Source organism: Montipora foliosa, chromosome 6, assembly GCF_036669935.1.
Source record: "Montipora foliosa isolate CH-2021 chromosome 6, ASM3666993v2, whole genome shotgun sequence".
Lineage (NCBI taxonomy): Eukaryota > Metazoa > Cnidaria > Anthozoa > Scleractinia > Acroporidae > Montipora > Montipora foliosa.
Window position 1 is genome coordinate 51,568,040 of NC_090874.1, and position 19,034 is coordinate 51,587,073.

A 19,034-nucleotide genomic window follows, 5' to 3' on the forward strand; every position below is an offset into this window, starting at 1 on the left:
GCTAAAGCCATCAATGGACTGGAAAAAAGAAGTTAAAAGGAAATGACTTGCACATTACAGTGAGAAAACAAGGTTGGCAAAACGTTTACTATATCTATTTGTAGTCAAATACCATACTTTTCATAGACTTAAAAGTGTTTGAAGTAAAAACTAACGGTAAAAACACGCGACGTTTCGACCGAACTTCAGTCATTATCAAGCTAAAAGTGAGGATATTTTTTTTCTGCATAAGTATAAATATAAAACAAAGAAGTAAAAGTATGTAAAGTATGAAAATGTAAAATAAGGGTGTTAAAAAAACATGCAAGAATAACATTAGAATTAAAAAACTTTCGCACGAACTGAGTCTGACTGTACATGGAGATATGGTCTCAATTTATTAATAAAAACACATTTCATAAATGGAGGGTCAAACTTGTTCTTGCACATTTTAAGATAGTAAAATTCCTGGTAAGATCATTGGGTACATAAGAATGCTTCTTTGTTTTATATTTATACTTGCGCAAAATTTTTATCTTCACTTTTAGCTTGATGATGACCGAAGTTCGGTCGAAACGTCGAGTGTTTTTACCGTTACTTTTACTTCATTATTTTAAGAAACCTTTACTTAAAAGTGTTAAACGTCAAATAGGCTGTGCTGTAGAATACACCGCGCTTAATTTGGCAATATTAGAGAACTTACTTAATGAAAAAAAAAGCTCCCGGCTGTCTTTGTGCGTCAATACTCAATAACTTCAGAATCATTTAGTCGTTGTCAGGTTACGCCTTAATACTGAAATAAGGATCAAGAACACAAAACCAATCTAATGTTATGGCTTGGTTTTACAAGCTGTCAAACAAGATATTGACAAATTGCCCAACACAATTTATTAACTTTTGGTCTGAAGAATATATGACTCAGAGGAAGCATTGCACTTCCGTTGTCTCGTTGTGAGGTCTTCCTCGCTACTTGAAGTTACGTTTTCTGGTGTCTGCACAGTGACTAAAGGTCTGTATGTCATTTGAGTTATTATTTATTTTTTTTCAAGCAAAACAGCAAACTGGCAAAAAACATTCTATCAACACGACTTGTTTGGAAACTGGTGAACTACGAGGGCATGTTTTAACTTGTCCTCTTTTAGCTGATAGTACAAAAATTTGTTTTGTCAACCCTGATCGACATCAAGGGAATTCAGTTCGTCACCGAAAAAACATCTTCACTAGAAATTTCGAATTGTGAAGAAATACCATACCTAGTTTCCGAAAGGTAATTTTGACAATTGAAACCCAATGCACCCTAAAGCTGAAGATATAAAAGACTCGAGAAAAAAATGTCGACTAAAATTTCAGGATCTAATCACCAGCTCGGAGTTGTTTGGAGGAAGAGCATACATGATCTTGATATCCGCTCTTTGACAAAAGCAAAACAGATGTATAAAACATTTTTTCGACCTCTGAGTTAAAAGGATGTAACATGAGCGAAGGGTTTATATACTTCATTGATAGCCAATTCTTGTCTCATTTTTTGGTCGGCAACTTACTAGATCTTCGCTTTAAGAGGTGTTTTGCAACCAATCTCAAGAGACACAGATAAAAATGGTGTAATGTACAATTGCTGGTGGACGAACAAAAGGAGCAAATGAGAGATCTTTGTTTTTTTTCGTCCACCAACATTGCGGTGATCACGTCACGTTAAAACCACCAATTTTGCGATGCCGGTAATTCACCACCAAGTGGTCGCTTCGATTGGTTCTGTCTCGCTTTATTTTAGCTTTTTCATCAACCAGTCAGTTTGAAACGTTAGCACCAATGCCACTCGAAGTGCACTCGTACTACACTTCAACGCAACATTGTTTCCGTAGGTAAGCACACGTAGGGCTGTGGTCTTTGAAAAAACTTACAAGCCCTTATTTGTTCAAAATATAACGAGAAAAATCGTGTGACTTTAGACATAGCAGATGCGACGCACAAATATCACGAATCAAGTTTCGAACTTTGGAGCTATCCAAGGATAGCAATTGATTGGTTATGTGTGAGTTTCTTTGATCATTGACCAATTAGAATGCCTGGTTTGTAATCTCTTTTTGAAATGAATTACCTCTTTTTTGCATAAGCTTTCCTCTCTTCAGTCTGCTTTGCCGATCAGAAAGAAGGGCCACTGATGTATATGTATACGCACTCGCCTGCAACTCCAGTAATAGGTCTATAACGGCATTTTGACAGATCAAGATATCTTTAGGCGAGTTCTTAAATAAGATTTGGCTTTCAAAAGTGACCATTCTCAATCCCATGGGTGATAACATGCAATGACTTGCGATTAGATGAAAATGTCTAGTTTCGCCAGAAAATATTTCTAAAAATAGCTATGTCTACAACAACGCCGTTGCTCAAGTACAATAAAGTTGTACTCTCCTAGTCATGCAATTTTTCTTTGTATTCTGGTATAGGAAATGGTATGCAATTTGATATTTTTCAAAACAGCAACCTCATGCGATCTTTAATTTATTATATACTCAACAAAATTTTGCTTTCGCTGTGTTTCCGTGGGTACCTCCGTATTGTATTCTATACATTCGTCATTGACCACTGAATCAGAAACGAGATATTCTGTTGAGAATATAAAAATAATATCAGTTATTTAACGATGCAACTAGTTGTAAATGCAAATTTGATTCTTATCAGCAAAACAAAACTTCAGATTTCGAGCTGCTTTCTTCATCCAAGTGCATCGCCTGGCTGACAGTATTTAACATCGAGGCTGTTGCTATAGGGACACTGAATGCCCTTACAATTATTATTTACCTGCATGACAGAGCGAAAGGAACTTTCAAATGTACACGCGCACGATGCAAAACTTGTCCCTTTATTTCTAACATGTTTAAGATCCCACGATCTAATCGATCTGCTAACATCACTGACCACTTTACATGCATCTCCGCAAACGTCATCTACTGCATAACCTGCACACTATGCAAAAAGATGTACATAGGCGAAACAGGGAGAAGATTGGCGGACCGCTTTCGCGAACACCTACGAGATGTAGAAAAAAACGATACAGATGCCTCAAAACCAGTTGCACGCCATTTTAATTTAATCTTTCTAATCACTCCCACCACAACATGACTATTTGCGGTCTATCCTTACACCACGGAAACACAGAAAGCCGTAAAACTCTCGAACAAAAATTTATTTTTCAACTGGGCACACTTTATTCACACGGAATCAATGAACGCCTCTCATTCCATTAATCTAGTCACAAATTCACGTCATCCTATTTCTACCAATAGCAAAGCTCCTCCGCACACGTATAAACCTACAACAACCACAATTCCTCTATTCGCCCCGACGAAGGGCTAACGCTCGAAACGTCGGCTTTCCAGATCTTTCACGGTGGTTATTCGACCTTTATCAACTCGTTTGATAAAATCAATTTCTGTTTCAATGTCCCTCCGACGCAGTACCACAGTTTCTTTAGAAACTAAAATTTTGTTTACGAAAAACCCTTTGCTCGATCAAGCACCTGAAGAGGAAATCGAAACATTGTTATTATTATTATTATTATTATTATTATTATTATTATTATTATTATTATCATTATTATTATTGTATATTACTGACGACATAAGAAGCGACAAGCACACTTATAAGGCAAATTATGTGTTTGAATTTATTGATATACTTCTGTTTTGACATGAAGTTAGGCAAACTTTAAGACAAATGTTCTTAACACTGGATTAAAAACAAAACCATTCTCCTTGCAGCTGGAGAGGAAGTCACCAAGGAATATTAATTTAAACACAGCTTCTATGTTGTCACTTAAAGTGTCGCTAAAATGAATCTTTGTACCTGTTCGAGACGCATTGCGGCCATTTTTTCCTTTTTCTAACAAATCCTGCCATTTTATAGACCTTATTCATAAATGGCGGTCACATTTATAATTCTTTTGTCCACGTGCAGATTAGCCTATCAAGCCTCATTTTAAAGCAAGAATTCTTTTCAATTCACTGTATGGTATGGAGGCTTGGTAGGCTAATTTGCACTTCGACAAAAGAATTATAAATTGACCACCATTTATGAATAAGGTCTATAGGCTTCGAAAGTTGCGAAAATCCAAGCATCTTTTGTTCACGACCGAGTCAGAAGGGGAGTGGGTCTATTTCTGTTTTTACGTTACAATCTACTTTGCATGCATTTTTACAAAGAGTTAATGCAATGTAAATCAGTTTGAGACATAGCTTAATATATATAGGTCCAGTTATTTGGTCTAAATTAAGCAAGGATGTCAAAACAGCAGAATCAATTCACAGCTTTACTGAAAAGGAAAATTCGAAGGGTGAATCTTGAACATTTAATTACAGAGGGCTGTAAAAATTGCCTCTTATGTTTTCACATAACGAACATTCTTGAGACCAGAAGGACCTTTTAAATTATTTTAACATTATTGTATTGAGAAGTCCTAATATTTCTCAGTAATATTTTTAGGATGCATATTTTTGTAAATTTTGATTCTCTGTAAATACTCTTTTCGCATTAATCACTTTTTATCAACATTTTTAGGAAACATTTTTTGTAATTTTTGTTGTCAATTTTATTCTCTGTGGATTTTTATTTATTATTTTAGTAGGGCTTACAGTATTGTTATTTAGTGTTCCCTATTAGTAGGTCGTACATGGCCAGCTAGAAGATTTTGACACTTAAAGAAAGTTCATCTTCATGATCACTAACTGGCTACACCAGTTTTTTGTCAGTTGCCAAAAAAGATCAGAGTGGTTTCAGTATCTAACGGATACTTCTTTCGCTCACTTTAGGGCACCGCGCCGTTTATCACATTTTTCGCGCCACAAGTATAGCGCTAATATTATGCCCGGGGAAGGTGAATACGTATGATGGGGTAATCAAATGGTGACGAGTGATGTTGGGGAATAATTTCACGCCAGTTTTGTCCAAAATCAAAGAATTCCCGAACCTTTAGGCGAGGGGAAAAATTGATTTTGTCTTGATTTAAGACAAAACGCAAGTGAAATTATTCTCTAATTTCACTAGTATACCATTTGATTAGGGTAACAAAGTACTCCTTAATTGTCAAACCTGAACGCTATTTTGGCACTGCCGGAAAAGTTGCCAGCATTGTAATTTCACATGTAAAGTTATAAATTAACCCTGAAATTTAGCGCCAAAATTAAGGAGTAATTTATCACCCGTGTTATTAAACCACTGCACTGTATATAAGGTGAATAGTAACAAACCACTGCATTGAACAAAACACTGAAAGGAAAAAGTTCAGTGGCCTCTCTATGTTGGGTTGTTCTCTCGGGCAGAAGTGGCCGGCTTGGCAGTGATGTCTCTAAAAAGGCTTACTGTTTAATTTATGAGGCCACCTAAGCAGAAACAGCCGTAATTCAAAAAAGGACTTTGCCGAGTGCTGGAACATGTAGATGTAGATGATATTACATACTTTTAAGGGTACTAATCGAGCCCTTTGGTAGAAAGTAATTTAAATAAGCGTTGCATGGACATGGATAAGGGGAAGGAAAGGAAAGGAACTTTATTTAAGTGTCTAGTCGTTCTAGCGCTGGAGCACTAATTGGGGACACAGTGAACTGAAATTAACAATGAAAGCAAATCAAGTGAAATGTTGGCTTTTGAGGAAAGGGGAAACCGCAGTACGCTGAGAAAACCTCTCGGTGCAGAGTAGAGAAACAACAAATTCAACCCACATATGACCCCGGATCTGGGAATCGAACCACATTGGTGGGAGGCAAGTTCTCTCACCACTGCGCCATCACTACGCCATCCATCCCTGCACCCCCCCTGTACCCCAAAAAATAATAAATGTAGCGTGTTGGTGTGGGCGGCTATCAGTTGAGTAAAGTCAACGAGGTATGACATCACCATGAGTTGTTTACTCTGATTAGTATTTGCAAATTAAACAATGGCAAAAGTGAAGAGTGCCAAGCATTTTCTTCAAGTAAATTCAATGGTGTTCTCATTTTTTTGAATTAAGAAATTTCTTCAAGTAAATTCAATGGTGTTCTCATTTTTTTGAATTAAGAAATCGCGATTCCGCGCATTGTTACGCTTGAACATCTTAAATGCAAAGCAAGGTTTCCTGAAACTCACGAAACAGTCTCACTTGATTGAACATTTTATCAAGGGAGGAATATAATTAACTTGTAGGACTGAATTGAACCCGTAAACTGCTGAAGCCACTAAGGAAACAGATATACACCGACGTTATAAATTCGCATCGTGGCTTGATTAAGCAGGCCAGTGATCACGTCTTTGTTGTACTTCATATCACTGGCTGTAACTAAACTTTAACGTTTTGAGCAATGTGGATTAGCCAATATCAAAAATGCCATGATACTCTTTGTTTGTCCCTCCAAAATTTGGCATAAGCATTGTTTCCAGTTTCTCTTGGGGCCATTATAAGTCCCAAGAGAAAATTTTAAAAAAATGCTTATGCAAAATTTTGGAGAGACAAACAAAGAGTCTTATGGTATTTTTGATATTGGCTAATTGTACCTGAAAAAGCATAATGGCTTGAAAAACCAAGCGTCTCGAAATCATCGATGCGCGCAATGGATAATTTAATCCGTCATGTTAAAATATTTTTCATTCTCAAACATGGGTACCAGTCTTTATTCGGAGAAGAAACTACAAATAGACCCGTGGAGCTTGAACTTAACAAAGAGGTACTTGTTTCGTCATTTTTTCAAGTCACTTCCTTATAACACCGATCTTGTTTTCAATGAATGCGCAAATTGAGTTGAATTGAAAATGGACGCCTCTCCACCCTATATTTAGAACCTGGGAGGCTGCTTTGCAACTGGGAAGTTTGTTCCCAGGGTTTTAAATGTCTCTTAAATATTGGTCTTTGAAACAAACTACTTAATAAACAGCCCTATAGGAAAAATATGTACAAACATTCTTCTGGGATTCAAATGCGTCAAAGACTAGAACAAAAGTACTTTCTTTCCGCTGCCAGTGAAGATGTGGTAGGAAAGGATGCTCTGGCAGCTCGTTAAAGCAAAGAAGCAATGCCTCGCTAGCTTCGTGTTACTAACCGGGAAAAGCTCATTTTCCCGTATAACATTGTGAGCGTTTCCATGCTAACAAAAAACTCGGTGGGGATTTTTTCTTTCTCTGGCCGCGCGAAAATTGGGGTGAGACGACCCAATCAGCCTCTCGCCCTAATTTCCGCGCGGCTAGAATGTGGCTCAATTCAGAGCTCATTAATTTTTCGCACGGAAACGGTTTCTGTGCACGGGTGTCCCCGTTTTTACCCTTATAGCTCGTACAGGGATTTAACTTTACCTTATCAGAACTGGATATACTTGTTAAAGCCCGCGTTTCTTTCAGTTTATAAATACATTGAACTTAGGAAAACATTGGCAAGCGGCGGGTTTTTACATCACAGCCCGAACAAACGAGGTTGTTGGCAATTCTCATTACACTCTAATCAGTTAAGTCTGTTCAAATATAAGTGCTACACGGCCAACGCTTGCAAAAACGTAATCCTTCCTTGTACTCGTACATGTTGATTGCCGTGACTTTAACATCTTCAGTTCCCACGGCTTGCTCCCGTCTGACCTTGTAGCTCAGTCGGTAGAGCAGCGGTGATCTAACCCGAAGGTCGTGGGTTCAATTCCCACCCTGGTCAGAGTTTTGTTGTCCTTGTGTGGGCCCATTTCCATTATAGTAGGGCTAACGCTCACATGGTTCATATGGGGTAGAAACTTGGCACTTCACGTTACACTCTAATCAGTTAAGTCTGTTTTATACCTAGCCTTTCACTCAACAAAACGAGCACTGTGATTGGTTGGTTCTTGGTCACGTGCCCCTGATCAAATTCAGATGTATCCTGATCGGGATACAATTCCACAGTTGTTGCCCGCTCCGGATGTTTTGCTGCGATTGTTGACGGAAAAGTCTAAATATACAACAAAGCACTTAATGTCTGGTCCCTCGGGAAACTAGTTAGTTTTGTTTTCCCTCGAGTCCTGATGTTTCCCTCGACTTCGTCTCGGGAAACATAAGGACTCTCGGGAAAACAAAACTAACTGTTTCCCTCGGGACCATATATTAAGTGTATATTATACCACGATACTTATTATACGTTTTGGCCATCAAAACGCTCAGGAAAGTGCATTTTGAACCCGAGAGGGCATTTCTTTGGAATACCGCTGCCAAATTAGCCAATCCACATAGTACACGCATTCTTTAGAAGAATGTTGCTAGGAAACCACTGCGAACGGATTGCACGATTGGTTTTGTTTTTGCCAGAAGGTTGTGACTGTGGTCGAAGAACTGGAACTTAAGTCACTAAGCCCGGAAAATGGAGGCATTTACGTGGACATTCAATAGAGTGTTTTCACGTGACGTCACGGCGGCCATGTTGGTGTCCCTAAACAATGGAACGGCGGCCATGTTGTTGTACGCAAGTAATCCTCCGGGAATCGAGCTCGATTCTCATGCAAATGTTTCTTTTATTTGCGTGGAAAAACAAGGTTACTGATCACGTGATTGAAAACACCCTATACGAAGTGTCCCGTCAAGTTAAGGTGCTACTAGGTCATGTAGTGTGTCTGAGTTAATATGCAGCACGGGAGTTTGAGGCTTTCTGACTTTAAATTTTAGAACGCACAACGCCTGCTCGCCCTGTATTTAAAGTCATGGACTTCGTCACTAAATTGTAGCCCAGGGAATCCTACTCTCGTAAGCTTTCAGCTTCTCTAGGCTTCCTTGTCACTGCTTCAATATCCGTAAGTATAATTATTTATATTGTAAATAAATAAAAACTCGTGTTTTGCATATATGAGAAGCTGCATTAAAACGCTGAAATTTTAAGAGTAAATGACGTCTGTTTTCCCTAGATCCAACCCTCTGAGGTCCAATCGATCAGTTTTGAACGTGAGTAATGGCGAACCGTGAAATCCAAAAGAACAGCCTTTGGATACTGAAAAACCAAACCTCAAATTTTTACCAGTTAAACAAACACACTTTCAAAATATGAACAAAAAGGAATTTTTTGATTACGGTAGCACTTTAAATAAGCATTTGCCACCTATTTTCAGCAAATTGAATACGATAGCTGTCCTCAATGGGTTATCGTTATTTTCCACTTAGGACTTTTATCTTTACTTGAGGAGTCGTGTCGTACCTCATCATTGAACGGGCTTCAGGATTGGCCAAAAGAACAATAGAACGAACAAAGATAACAATGGATTTAGCACACTCAGGAAATACTAGGTAGTACGACACTATACAGCCAATGAAATAAAGTGTTCAACAAGAGGTACGACCCTACCCCGAGAATTTAAGAGACACTGTGAAGTTAATTGTCTGCCTTTCCAGCCAGCCAAAATTGAAAAGAATAAGCTAAGCTTTGTCAACTATTAATTGACCTTTTAAAAACGTTATTGTGACGAAACATGATATCAGTAAGTGCTTATTAGCGCAGAAGATCTTGTGCCCGGTGCTGACGAGCGCAAAATTTTTACCCAACAACTCCCAACATTGTTGGGTGTTATATGTTGCGTCTGTTTGCACACCTGTTGCATGTTCTTGGGAGTTGTTGCACGAAGTTTGAAACTGCTCAAACCTCCGAAAATTTCTTTTGTTCTGTTATCCCCGAAGCGTGGCTCAACATTGTTCCACCGTTTGCACAACTTTTCCAACATTGCGGGCATGCAAGCGCATTATATATGGTCTCCATGGAGATAGCAAAGCATTAATATGTCAATGAAAACAAGATGGCAGCAGAATTTGGTAAGTTTACAAAGTCTTGTGGGTCGTATCCTTCCCAGAATACCATGCACGACCTTGGGAGTTGTTGCGTCCATTGGGTTTCCATTTGCACACAACCGTGCTAACATTTGCAGAACTAACAACTCCCAACGATGTTGGGAGTGTTGCGTCCATTTGCACAGGATTCAGTTAAAATCCCTTCTTGACCCGCGAAATAACCCTCGTGTATCTGACAGCAAAAGGGTCCTTCTTGCCCTTAACGGAAAGTTTTCCAACGAATGAAACAATTATTTACAGAGCAACGCGCCTAACCGTGGCCACCCGACAAACTTTAACATTTGACAATATTATGTATAAATACGTCAACTCAACAACCCATTCTATGGTGTTCAACTTACAACTGTGAGAAATTTGCAAGGAGGCGTGACTGTCAACAGGAGCCCATCTGGAGCGTGCAACTTCCATACAGCGTCTGTGAAACGGCGTTTTCACAAGTAGGTTTATTTTTAGACTAGCCCTTCCCGCGAATTAGGTCAAAAAACAAAGGCAGTTCCGGTTCGGTGACCCTATGACGTCAACTTAATTTCTTGTAATTGGTCATCGGGCTCCTGTGGGAGTCTCATTCGCGGGAAATTCAATCTAAAAATAAATCGGTCTGTGAAAACGCCGTTACACGAACACAGTAGAGTTGTAGGCTCCGGGTCATGGGTTCCTGCTGTCAATCAAATTCACACATCCTGATTGGCTTACAATTTGTAAAAAGCTTCGTTTGGTGGCAAAGGTAAGGGGCGTCGCTCTGTAAAAAGATATTGGCATGCTATAGGTTTGTTTAATTCAGTGTAATTTGTGAAACCTACGTTTCGACTCTTTCTCACTGTTCGCCTGTGATTTTTTAGCAGAGGGTACATATTTTAATTTTAATCAGTTTTTCCTCCGATACAAGGCTCTTCATCTGCCAGATTGCAAACATTAATTGGTTTCTTATTTTGCTCCTTTTAAATTAAAGTTAAGGATCTCGTTATTATGTTCAAACATTCATTCGAATGGCTAATGATTTCTTTCTCTTTGTCAATAAAGAGATAAGATTAATCATTGTAAAAGCGTATATTTTTATTAAAAACTGAAAACGTTTGAAAGAGTGATAAGTGAAGCGCTTGAAAAAAAAAGGTAACAAACTTAAATAAGGAATTTTCCTGAGCACAAAGTCGGTTCGAATAAAATGTTTTTGAGACTGGGGCGTTGAGTGCGGGGGCAACTGAGGTCCTAAATAATACCGCGTTTTGGTCGCGGTTTTGTCGCCGGCAACTCGAAGTCATCGATAGAGATCAGAAGACAAACTATTGCAACATGAGAAAATGTTACCATACCCTCGAAAAGAGATGCTATTGTGTTCTCACATCATTATTCTATGTGTTTTATAGCAAATAAACGATTTTCAAGTTTGTTCTTTATTATCAGCGGTATATCATCGCACTTGATAAAAACACTGACTTGGTTGGCCGAAAGAAAAATAGTCATTAGTTTGTTTTTCTTGAAAATCCACAATTATGATTTGGTTCTTTATGAATACCGGTCCCTTCTGACAAAAGACCAAAACTGCTGCGCTATCAAATGTAACAATCGAAAACAACAGAGTTTTCAATTTTTTCTCGTAGAGTTCTAATTTTGAACCTCCGTAGTTTTTCTGTTTATCAATTAAAAGTAAGAAGTAATAGAAATTTTCACAAAACAAAATACACACTCAACTTGGTATGTTATGAACATGTGTTTATCGAAATTCGAAACCAAATGAACGAAAGTCCCGAAAGAGGAAGGCGCTTTCCGCGATCACTGTCAACGCTGTCACAAAATTCTCAATTAAAATCCAAAAAGCGCTTTAACCAAATTGACACCGAAATCAGACCGATCATCAGCAAAAGGAAGTAGTATTTAAAAAAATTGCAACAATATATCATGAATATAAGAAGCTTGAATTAGAAGATATTTACTTCTATAAGTCATTATTATTCGTTTCTCTTTTTTCTAGAAAGCTCCGGACGGGATTCCCACGACATATAAAGCAGACAGCGCGTCTATTGGCTCTGTTGAGTAATCGGCTCTAGCTTATCAGAGAACAAGGCTTTAGCGTCTTGAAAGCTGACCAGTACTTAATCATTGAGTGCAAAAGCTCACTTTACGGCTTTGGTCGTTCTTGAGTCTGTAGCGCCGCTTCGTTTCAATCCCTTTTAGAACGGTGTTTAAAGTTACTGATCTTGACATGTTTAACGCAACCATTGCTGCGGCAACGAACTCAGACTCAGCGTCTTGCCCGGAGCCGAATTCAAACGAGTATATAAAGGGGGTTAAAGCGGCAGCTTACATTGTGGTAATCTTTCTATCTTTTTTCGGCAACGCGGTAGTGGTACGTGTGGTCCAAAAAAACCAACGAATGCACACAATCACCAACTACCTTATTATTAACATGGCCCTGGCGGATCTCCTGACCACAGTTTTGAACATGTTACCGACGCTGTACTGGAATTTTTGCGGCCGGGATGTGTGGGCTGTAGGGGGTGGGTTGGCGAGACACTTTGCAAATTGTTGACCTTTGCTCAGTCGGTCTCCATTACAGTTTCTGTTTTCTCCTTGTGCGCGATTGCCTTCGATCGCTTTTTCGCTATTTCAAGGCCTCTGAAACGAGTCATCACATTTCGGGTTGCTAAAGGAATCATTGGAGCATCCTGGTGTTCGGCGATCGTAATCTCCAGCCCTCAACTTTACGCTTTGACAACCACCGGCAAAAGGGGTCTCGCTCTGTGCGTGGAAAAGTGGGCTCCACTTTTCGACCAAGCCACCGCAGCTCGCGCCTACACCATTACACTCTTTGTTCTCCTCTACGCACTTCCACTGGTAACTATCGCATTTCTTTACACAGCTATAATGTTTAAACTGTGGCGAAGACGGACGCCAGGGCAAGAGCTAACTTCAAACCAAGACAATAAAGACAAAACCAACAGAAAGGTCTTAAAAATGTTGGTAACCGTTGTCATAGTCTTCGCGTTGTCATGGCTTCCGTTATACGTGCGAATGTTTGTGATGTTCACCGAATCGGATCTGTTCACTTGTGGCTTGCCGTATGACATGGACTTCCTCACAATTTTCCTTGGGCACGCCAACTCAGCCGTCAACCCATATATTTACGTGATTTTCAACGAGAATTACAGAAGAGGGTTCAAAACTGTCCTATCCGTACGTAACAGGGGTAGTAAAAGCTTATCAGAAAACACAGGTCGAAGAACAAGGTCGAGTAGGCTTTAGGAAAAAGATGTAATGATAGCTTGCACAAGATTGCGCGAATGTGAAGCCGACTTGCAAGCGAGTGAGGAAGACAAAACAGAAAAAACGTTGCCATTGAGTACTACGACAGAAAATCTTCAAATTTGATTGCATGGTTTAATTTACCATCATATCAATATTACAATGACACTTGCGGAAAAATCGTTTAAGTTGTTGGTACTTTATTAATTAATAATTTCCAATTTATCTTAGAATTGACCAAAGCGGTTTCCTATGTCCTATTCGATAGTAACAAGTCATTCGACGCATGTAACTCGCATGCGATTCAAGTTGAGATCCAAAAACTTGTTGATTAACGTGGGATGTCAAAACGGTGAGACCCATGATGTCAACACTGACAACTGAGCAGGTTTTGTGCGTTAAGACTAATGTCATGCAATGACTGAATATAGAATACGGAAAGATTGCAAATCGGATTCATTTATGCAAAATGAATTGTACTGATTCCATCTTTAGTACTAAGGGATTGGAAATTCATTCTCTCGTTTTAGGTGAAACTTCATATAATTAAACGCTGTGGTGTTGCGTGTTGTGGCTGTACGTGTGTCTTTGGTCCTGGGGCAGTGATCGTTTCATGTCTGAGATTAGACGGAAAGATTGCAAATCGTATCCATTTCTGTAATTAAAACGAATTGTATTTATGGATTGGAAATTTATCCCCTCATTCTAGATGAAACTTCATAAAATACAACGCTGTGGTGTTATGTGTTATGGCTGTGCCTTTGGCTCTGATCGTTTCATCTCTAAGATTAGTTGTTCACAGAACTAAGCTCTATTCATCAGCTTTGGTCTCAGCACCTTTCAATGATACAGAAGAAATAAAACAAGGAAGGATTTTAATAATTGTCGGCACGGAAGCGAAATTTCCGGAGAGCAAAACAAGCGATAAAACCATTACGAAAAGTAAATGAATAAGCACGAAAGCCGGTTAATTTTAACTTCTTTTCGTACTCAAAAAGCAAGAACTTTTTCCTTGACCAACAGCCCCCACTCTTTTACAATAATGGCTCACAAATTTTACTGTTTGTTTGTTTCTTTCCAGGTCAAAATAAAATAGATATCGTTTATTTCGGATCAGTGGTTTTACTTTTTTCTTTTTTTACTTTCATTACCTTAGCTATACACATCTATTATACAAAATTACAAAAATATCAGTAAAAAAAATAAAATGACGTAATGACTTAATTAGAAATTCGAGTTACAATCTTCTCTGAAGTACAATTTTAAACTAGCAATAGTTCTCACTAAATCTGCCCTCGCCTTTAGAAAGTGTGACATTTATTGTTGGAATTCAAGTTGTGGGGTTTCTGTATGGCAGGCATTGGTACTTTTGTTTTTGGCAATAAATGTAATTACGGGTGTAATAACATGGGTGACAAATTACTCCTTAATTTTGGCGCGAAATTTCAGCGTTAATTTATAATTTCACAGGTGAAATTACATTGTCGCCATGGCAACTTTTCATATAGTGATAAAATGGCGTCCAGGTTTGAAAATTAAGGAGTAATTTGTCACCATGTTATTAATAGCTAATCAAATGGTATACCCGTGAAATTAGGGAATAATTTCACTTGCGTTTTGTCCAAAATCAAGTAATTATTTGAATTTGGACAAAATGCGCGTGAAATTATTCCTTAATTTCACGCGTCACCATTTGATTACCCATACTAATGTAATGAAGCACATGTTGTGCACACCATGAATATTTTGCTCAGAACAATCTGATTTATGAAAGCCATGTATAGCATACACTATGATTACATCGAGCTTACAGCGTATGGTAAATTATCCAACGCCATGCTTCCGTTTCTTGGGGCAGACCACGTGGCTGACGTGGCAAACAAGGTCGAAGCATGTATCAAGATTACCCCCATACCACGCTGCGGCCCTGGTGACTGCTGAAAAAATTTACCCGATACGACTACGCGTGCCGAGTTTGTAGAAAGATCAGGATCATTTCGCCTATTGCGATCGCCTAGTGCGATCGAGATATATTTTCCTTTTTCCCCCTGGGGGGGGGGGGGGGGGACTAAATAGTTAAATATTTTGTCGTCATTGGATTTGAGGTTTATGTTGCAAAAAACATGCGTCCACCATTTAAAAGAAAAAAAAAATTAAAGAAGTATAACATTCGCATCGTTTGCAGCAAATGGCAAACGTCAGATTCAAATTTGTGTTTGTCAGAAGTAGCAAGGACCCTTCTTTGATTTTAGCTCAGTTCTTCTTCGAGCAACATTTGAAGCAGTGACAACTTAAAAGAAAACTCTCGTAGTCGCATCTCAAGTTTAGCAGCCTGACTCTTGCCGATTGCCGTTGCAAATAAACGCAATGCTAAATATGTCTCAGTTTATTTGTAATCTGCTTTCTCTGAGTTGCTAGCCAATCAATGGATTACACATTGGCACCGGTGTACGTTTTTTGCTCTGACTTCACACATCAATTGCTCTTTTCTTAGCTATCATCCTAGAGGGGTTATCCAGATAATTGTGTTAGACTGAACGTCTGTTGCTATAGGAAGATGTAGAACGTTGAAATGACGTTTATTTTCTTGTCACATAAGCATGATTACTGGTTGGCATACTCTACTTCTGTGCTGCAGGACACTCATGAGAGCGTGTGCCAGGTGACACTGCCGAGACTAAAATGTCCAGTGGAGGCGAATTCGCAATACGATTAGGTGAGATGGTAAGTTTGAATCCCGTTAAATGGATGAAATAATGCCTTTTTGTTACGACACGATCAAACTCGGAGAGAGAGACAGCATCCGGCGCGACTCAGGTCCCACCCCCGTTCCGGTGGACCAAGGTAACGGAGGCTCTGGGAACGAGATTGATCCTGTTTTCCTCTCACGAGCTAATTCAAAACATAATAGATGGTTTGCAACCAATCTCAAGCGGAGACCCAGATAACAATGTTGTAATTTTTGGAGTACGAACAAAAGGAGCTAAGGAAGCTATTTTGTTTTCGTCCACCAACATGGCGGTGATGTAGCGTGAAAACCACCTACTCAGTGTCTTCAGCTTAATTAATTTGCATAGTTGCTGGTTTTCTGTTGGTTTTCTGCTGATGTCACGCTCTGTTACTGTCTTTGTGGAGGCCATCAGGTACAAATACATATGATCGCCCAAGACAACAGTAATAGAATAACTTCACGAGGGGGTAGCAGACCACTTGCTGCAGAGGCTGTGGGAAAAAAAAAAGCGGATAAGTTATATGGCAACCAACCAATCTTCAGTCTGATCAGTTTCCTGACTTGCCACAAGTCGATTTCTCGACGTCTAACGAACAAAAGACGAAGAAAGTAAACCGGAAAAAGGTTAAAGGGATTCTTAAAAAGTCTAGCAACTTTCCTTCCTTCGACGATCATAAGTGACTGTATCACGTTGTGTCGAGTGGCCTTTTTTCGAAACTAACGCACGGAAGCTCAAGCAAAAAAGGCAACGACGACGACAACACCACAAGGCAATAGGTTTTATAAACAAAAACTGAGGCTCTGCACGAGCGTTTTATATTTTAGCACATCTCTACGCCCTTTTCGTCCTGAAAACAACGTGAGATGACCAAATTTGAGGTTATGTGGAGCACGTGAGCACACGACAATAGATCTTCAATTTTTTCTTTTAACGACCACGTCGTTTACACTAATTTTATTCCTTTAATGTTGGTACACACGACGACTTCTCCCAATCGCGAAATGATTGCAACGACGCTGATTTATATTTTCAGATGACATCTTCCGGGGAGTCGTCGTCGTCCACGCTTAGGCTCGCTAATGCGTAGTCACTTGAAGTCGATAGTTTCGTGGGCTTTCCCACTGCCACTAGCGGTCAATAGGAGCAAAAGACTTAAAGACCCCTCCCACTGACATTGCCCGTTTTGAGGGTCTTTACAGCTATGGCTACATAGATCAGATGAAAGTTATAAAGGGAGGTTGAGACGTTGGACGTTGAGCTGAACCACTTTTGATTTCAACTCCAGCTATGAAGCCGCGTACTGATCAACTAAACAACGACTTTAATTCGGGAGTCATCACTTGTATTTTTCTAGTGCTGATCATTGTTATAACCTGACCCTGTAACCTGCACTCGTCAACCCCGCTCACCTTTGCATACTTTGCCATCTCCATGGTATCCTTTGGAACAACTACAACGATACGAGCCCTCTGTGTTGATGCACATGGCTTTCTTGTGGCAATCGTGATGGTCATCTTCGCACTCATCATAATCAGTACAAGACATCCCGTCGCCTCGGAAACCGCGATTGCACCAGCAGTCATACGAGCCTGGACTGTTGACACATCGTGAATTTAAACTGCACCTGTTGGGCCCATCTCGACATTCGTCGATATCTGACGAAGGTAAACCGTAAAAATAAACTTTGTGACTTGTACATAGAGGATATTATGTGGCCGCGCGGAGATCGCTTCTCGTGTTGAAAAACATTTCACTCGTTCGCTGTGCTGATGCACTCGTGAAATATTTTTCAACACTCGAAGAGAATGTGGAAGCGGTTATTAAATGTTCTGTTTATCATATTAACAGCAATGAAATACCAACCATTTCACTTTAATATTTTTTGTAGTCCTAACGTAGAACAACGTAACGTAATTCATTTGAAATACGAAGGAATTATTCAAGCGTAGACAAGAAACGCCTAACCACAGGGTCGTCGAAATGAATCCGCTGCAACACGATCGATGCTTGAGGGATCTTTATTTAGTACTCCTTCGATTCACATGCAAACATGCCAATCAACCCTTTTTCATTTTTAACGCCAGTATTAGTGACGATGACATTAAAATCCGCTAATAACATAATGCAGTGTGGCCCTTTGACCCAATCTTGTGCGTTTTGATTGAACAACTATTGATCGAACTTAGAGGAAGTCATAGTTGAATGAAAGTAGCAATGAGGACAGGCAGGTTCCTCTTCTCCTTTGCCGAACTGAAGTTCTTTTTTTAAAAAAATCCCTTTCCTTGCACTTACCATTGCACGTTTTTCCATCTCCTCTGTATCCTGTGTCGCAAGTGCAACTATACGACCCTTGAGAGTTATCGCAGGTTGCGTGGGCGTGACAGCCGTGGGTGCCTGTCTGGCACTCGTTAACATCAGTGCACCACCACCCATTGCCTTCAAATCCCTTGCGACACGTGCAATTGAATCCACCAACGCTGTTTGTGCAGGATGCATGAAGACTGCAATTATGGATTTCCAACTTGCATTCTTCCACATCTTTGCAAGTCCACCCACTGCCTTGGAAACCATGGCGGCATTTGCAATGATAGGATCCGATGACGTTTTTGCATTCAGCAAACTGACTACAGCGACGGATGCCCACCTTGCACTCGTCAACATCTTTACATACCCAGCCATCTCCTTGAAAACCACGAGTGCAGGTGCAGCTATGAGACCCGACGGTATTTGTACAAGTAGCATGCTTATTGCAGCTGTGGGTTCCTTTCTTGCATTCATCCACATCTGTGCAGGTCCACCCATTTCCTTGAAAACCACTGAGGCATGTACAGTTATAAGCACCAACACTGTTAGTACAATAGGCATGCTGACTGCAATTGTGGATTCCCTCCTTGCACTCGTCCACATCTTTGCATATCCAGCCATCCCCTTGAAAACCACGAGTGCAGGTGCAGCTATGAGACCCGATGGTATTTGCACAGATGGCATGCTCACTGCAATTGTGTATTCCCTCGTTGCATTCATTCACATCTTTGCATACCGATCCGTCTCCTTTGAATCCATTAAGACAGGTGCAATTGTATGCGCCATTAATGTTGCTGCAAAATGCTTGTTTACTGCACTGATGGGTTTTGGCTTTGCATTCGTCAATGTCTTCGCATGTCCTCCCATCCCCTTGGAAACCAGAAAAACATGTACACTCATGGGAACCTATGACATTGTTGCAGTAAGCATGCTGACTGCAGTTGTGAGAGTTATCTTTGCATTCATCGATAT

The 19,034-nt window shown here is 39.8% G+C and overlaps 1 protein-coding gene and 1 pseudogene across 1 annotated transcript in view; one reads left to right on the forward strand and one right to left on the reverse strand.

The window, feature by feature from the left end:
- The first annotated feature begins 8,644 nt into the window (after positions 1-8,644).
- LOC138007694 (substance-P receptor-like) lies at positions 8,645-13,994 on the forward strand (annotated as a pseudogene).
- A 712-nt stretch (positions 13,995-14,706) lies between these two features.
- The window catches only part of LOC138008773 (fibrillin-1-like), a 23,489-nt gene continuing 19,161 nt past the window's right edge, over positions 14,707-19,034 (reverse strand). Inside the window, exons 7-9 of the mRNA XM_068856073.1 lie at positions 18,051-19,034; positions 17,168-17,413; positions 14,707-16,248 (exon numbers count right to left, since the gene is read on the reverse strand). The exon at positions 18,051-19,034 is cut by the window's right edge and continues 249 nt beyond it. Of these exons, the coding sequence (XP_068712174.1) occupies positions 16,166-16,248; positions 17,168-17,413; positions 18,051-19,034 (1,313 nt within the window). The 3' untranslated portion in view covers positions 14,707-16,165. The remainder of the gene's footprint in view (positions 16,249-17,167; positions 17,414-18,050) is intronic.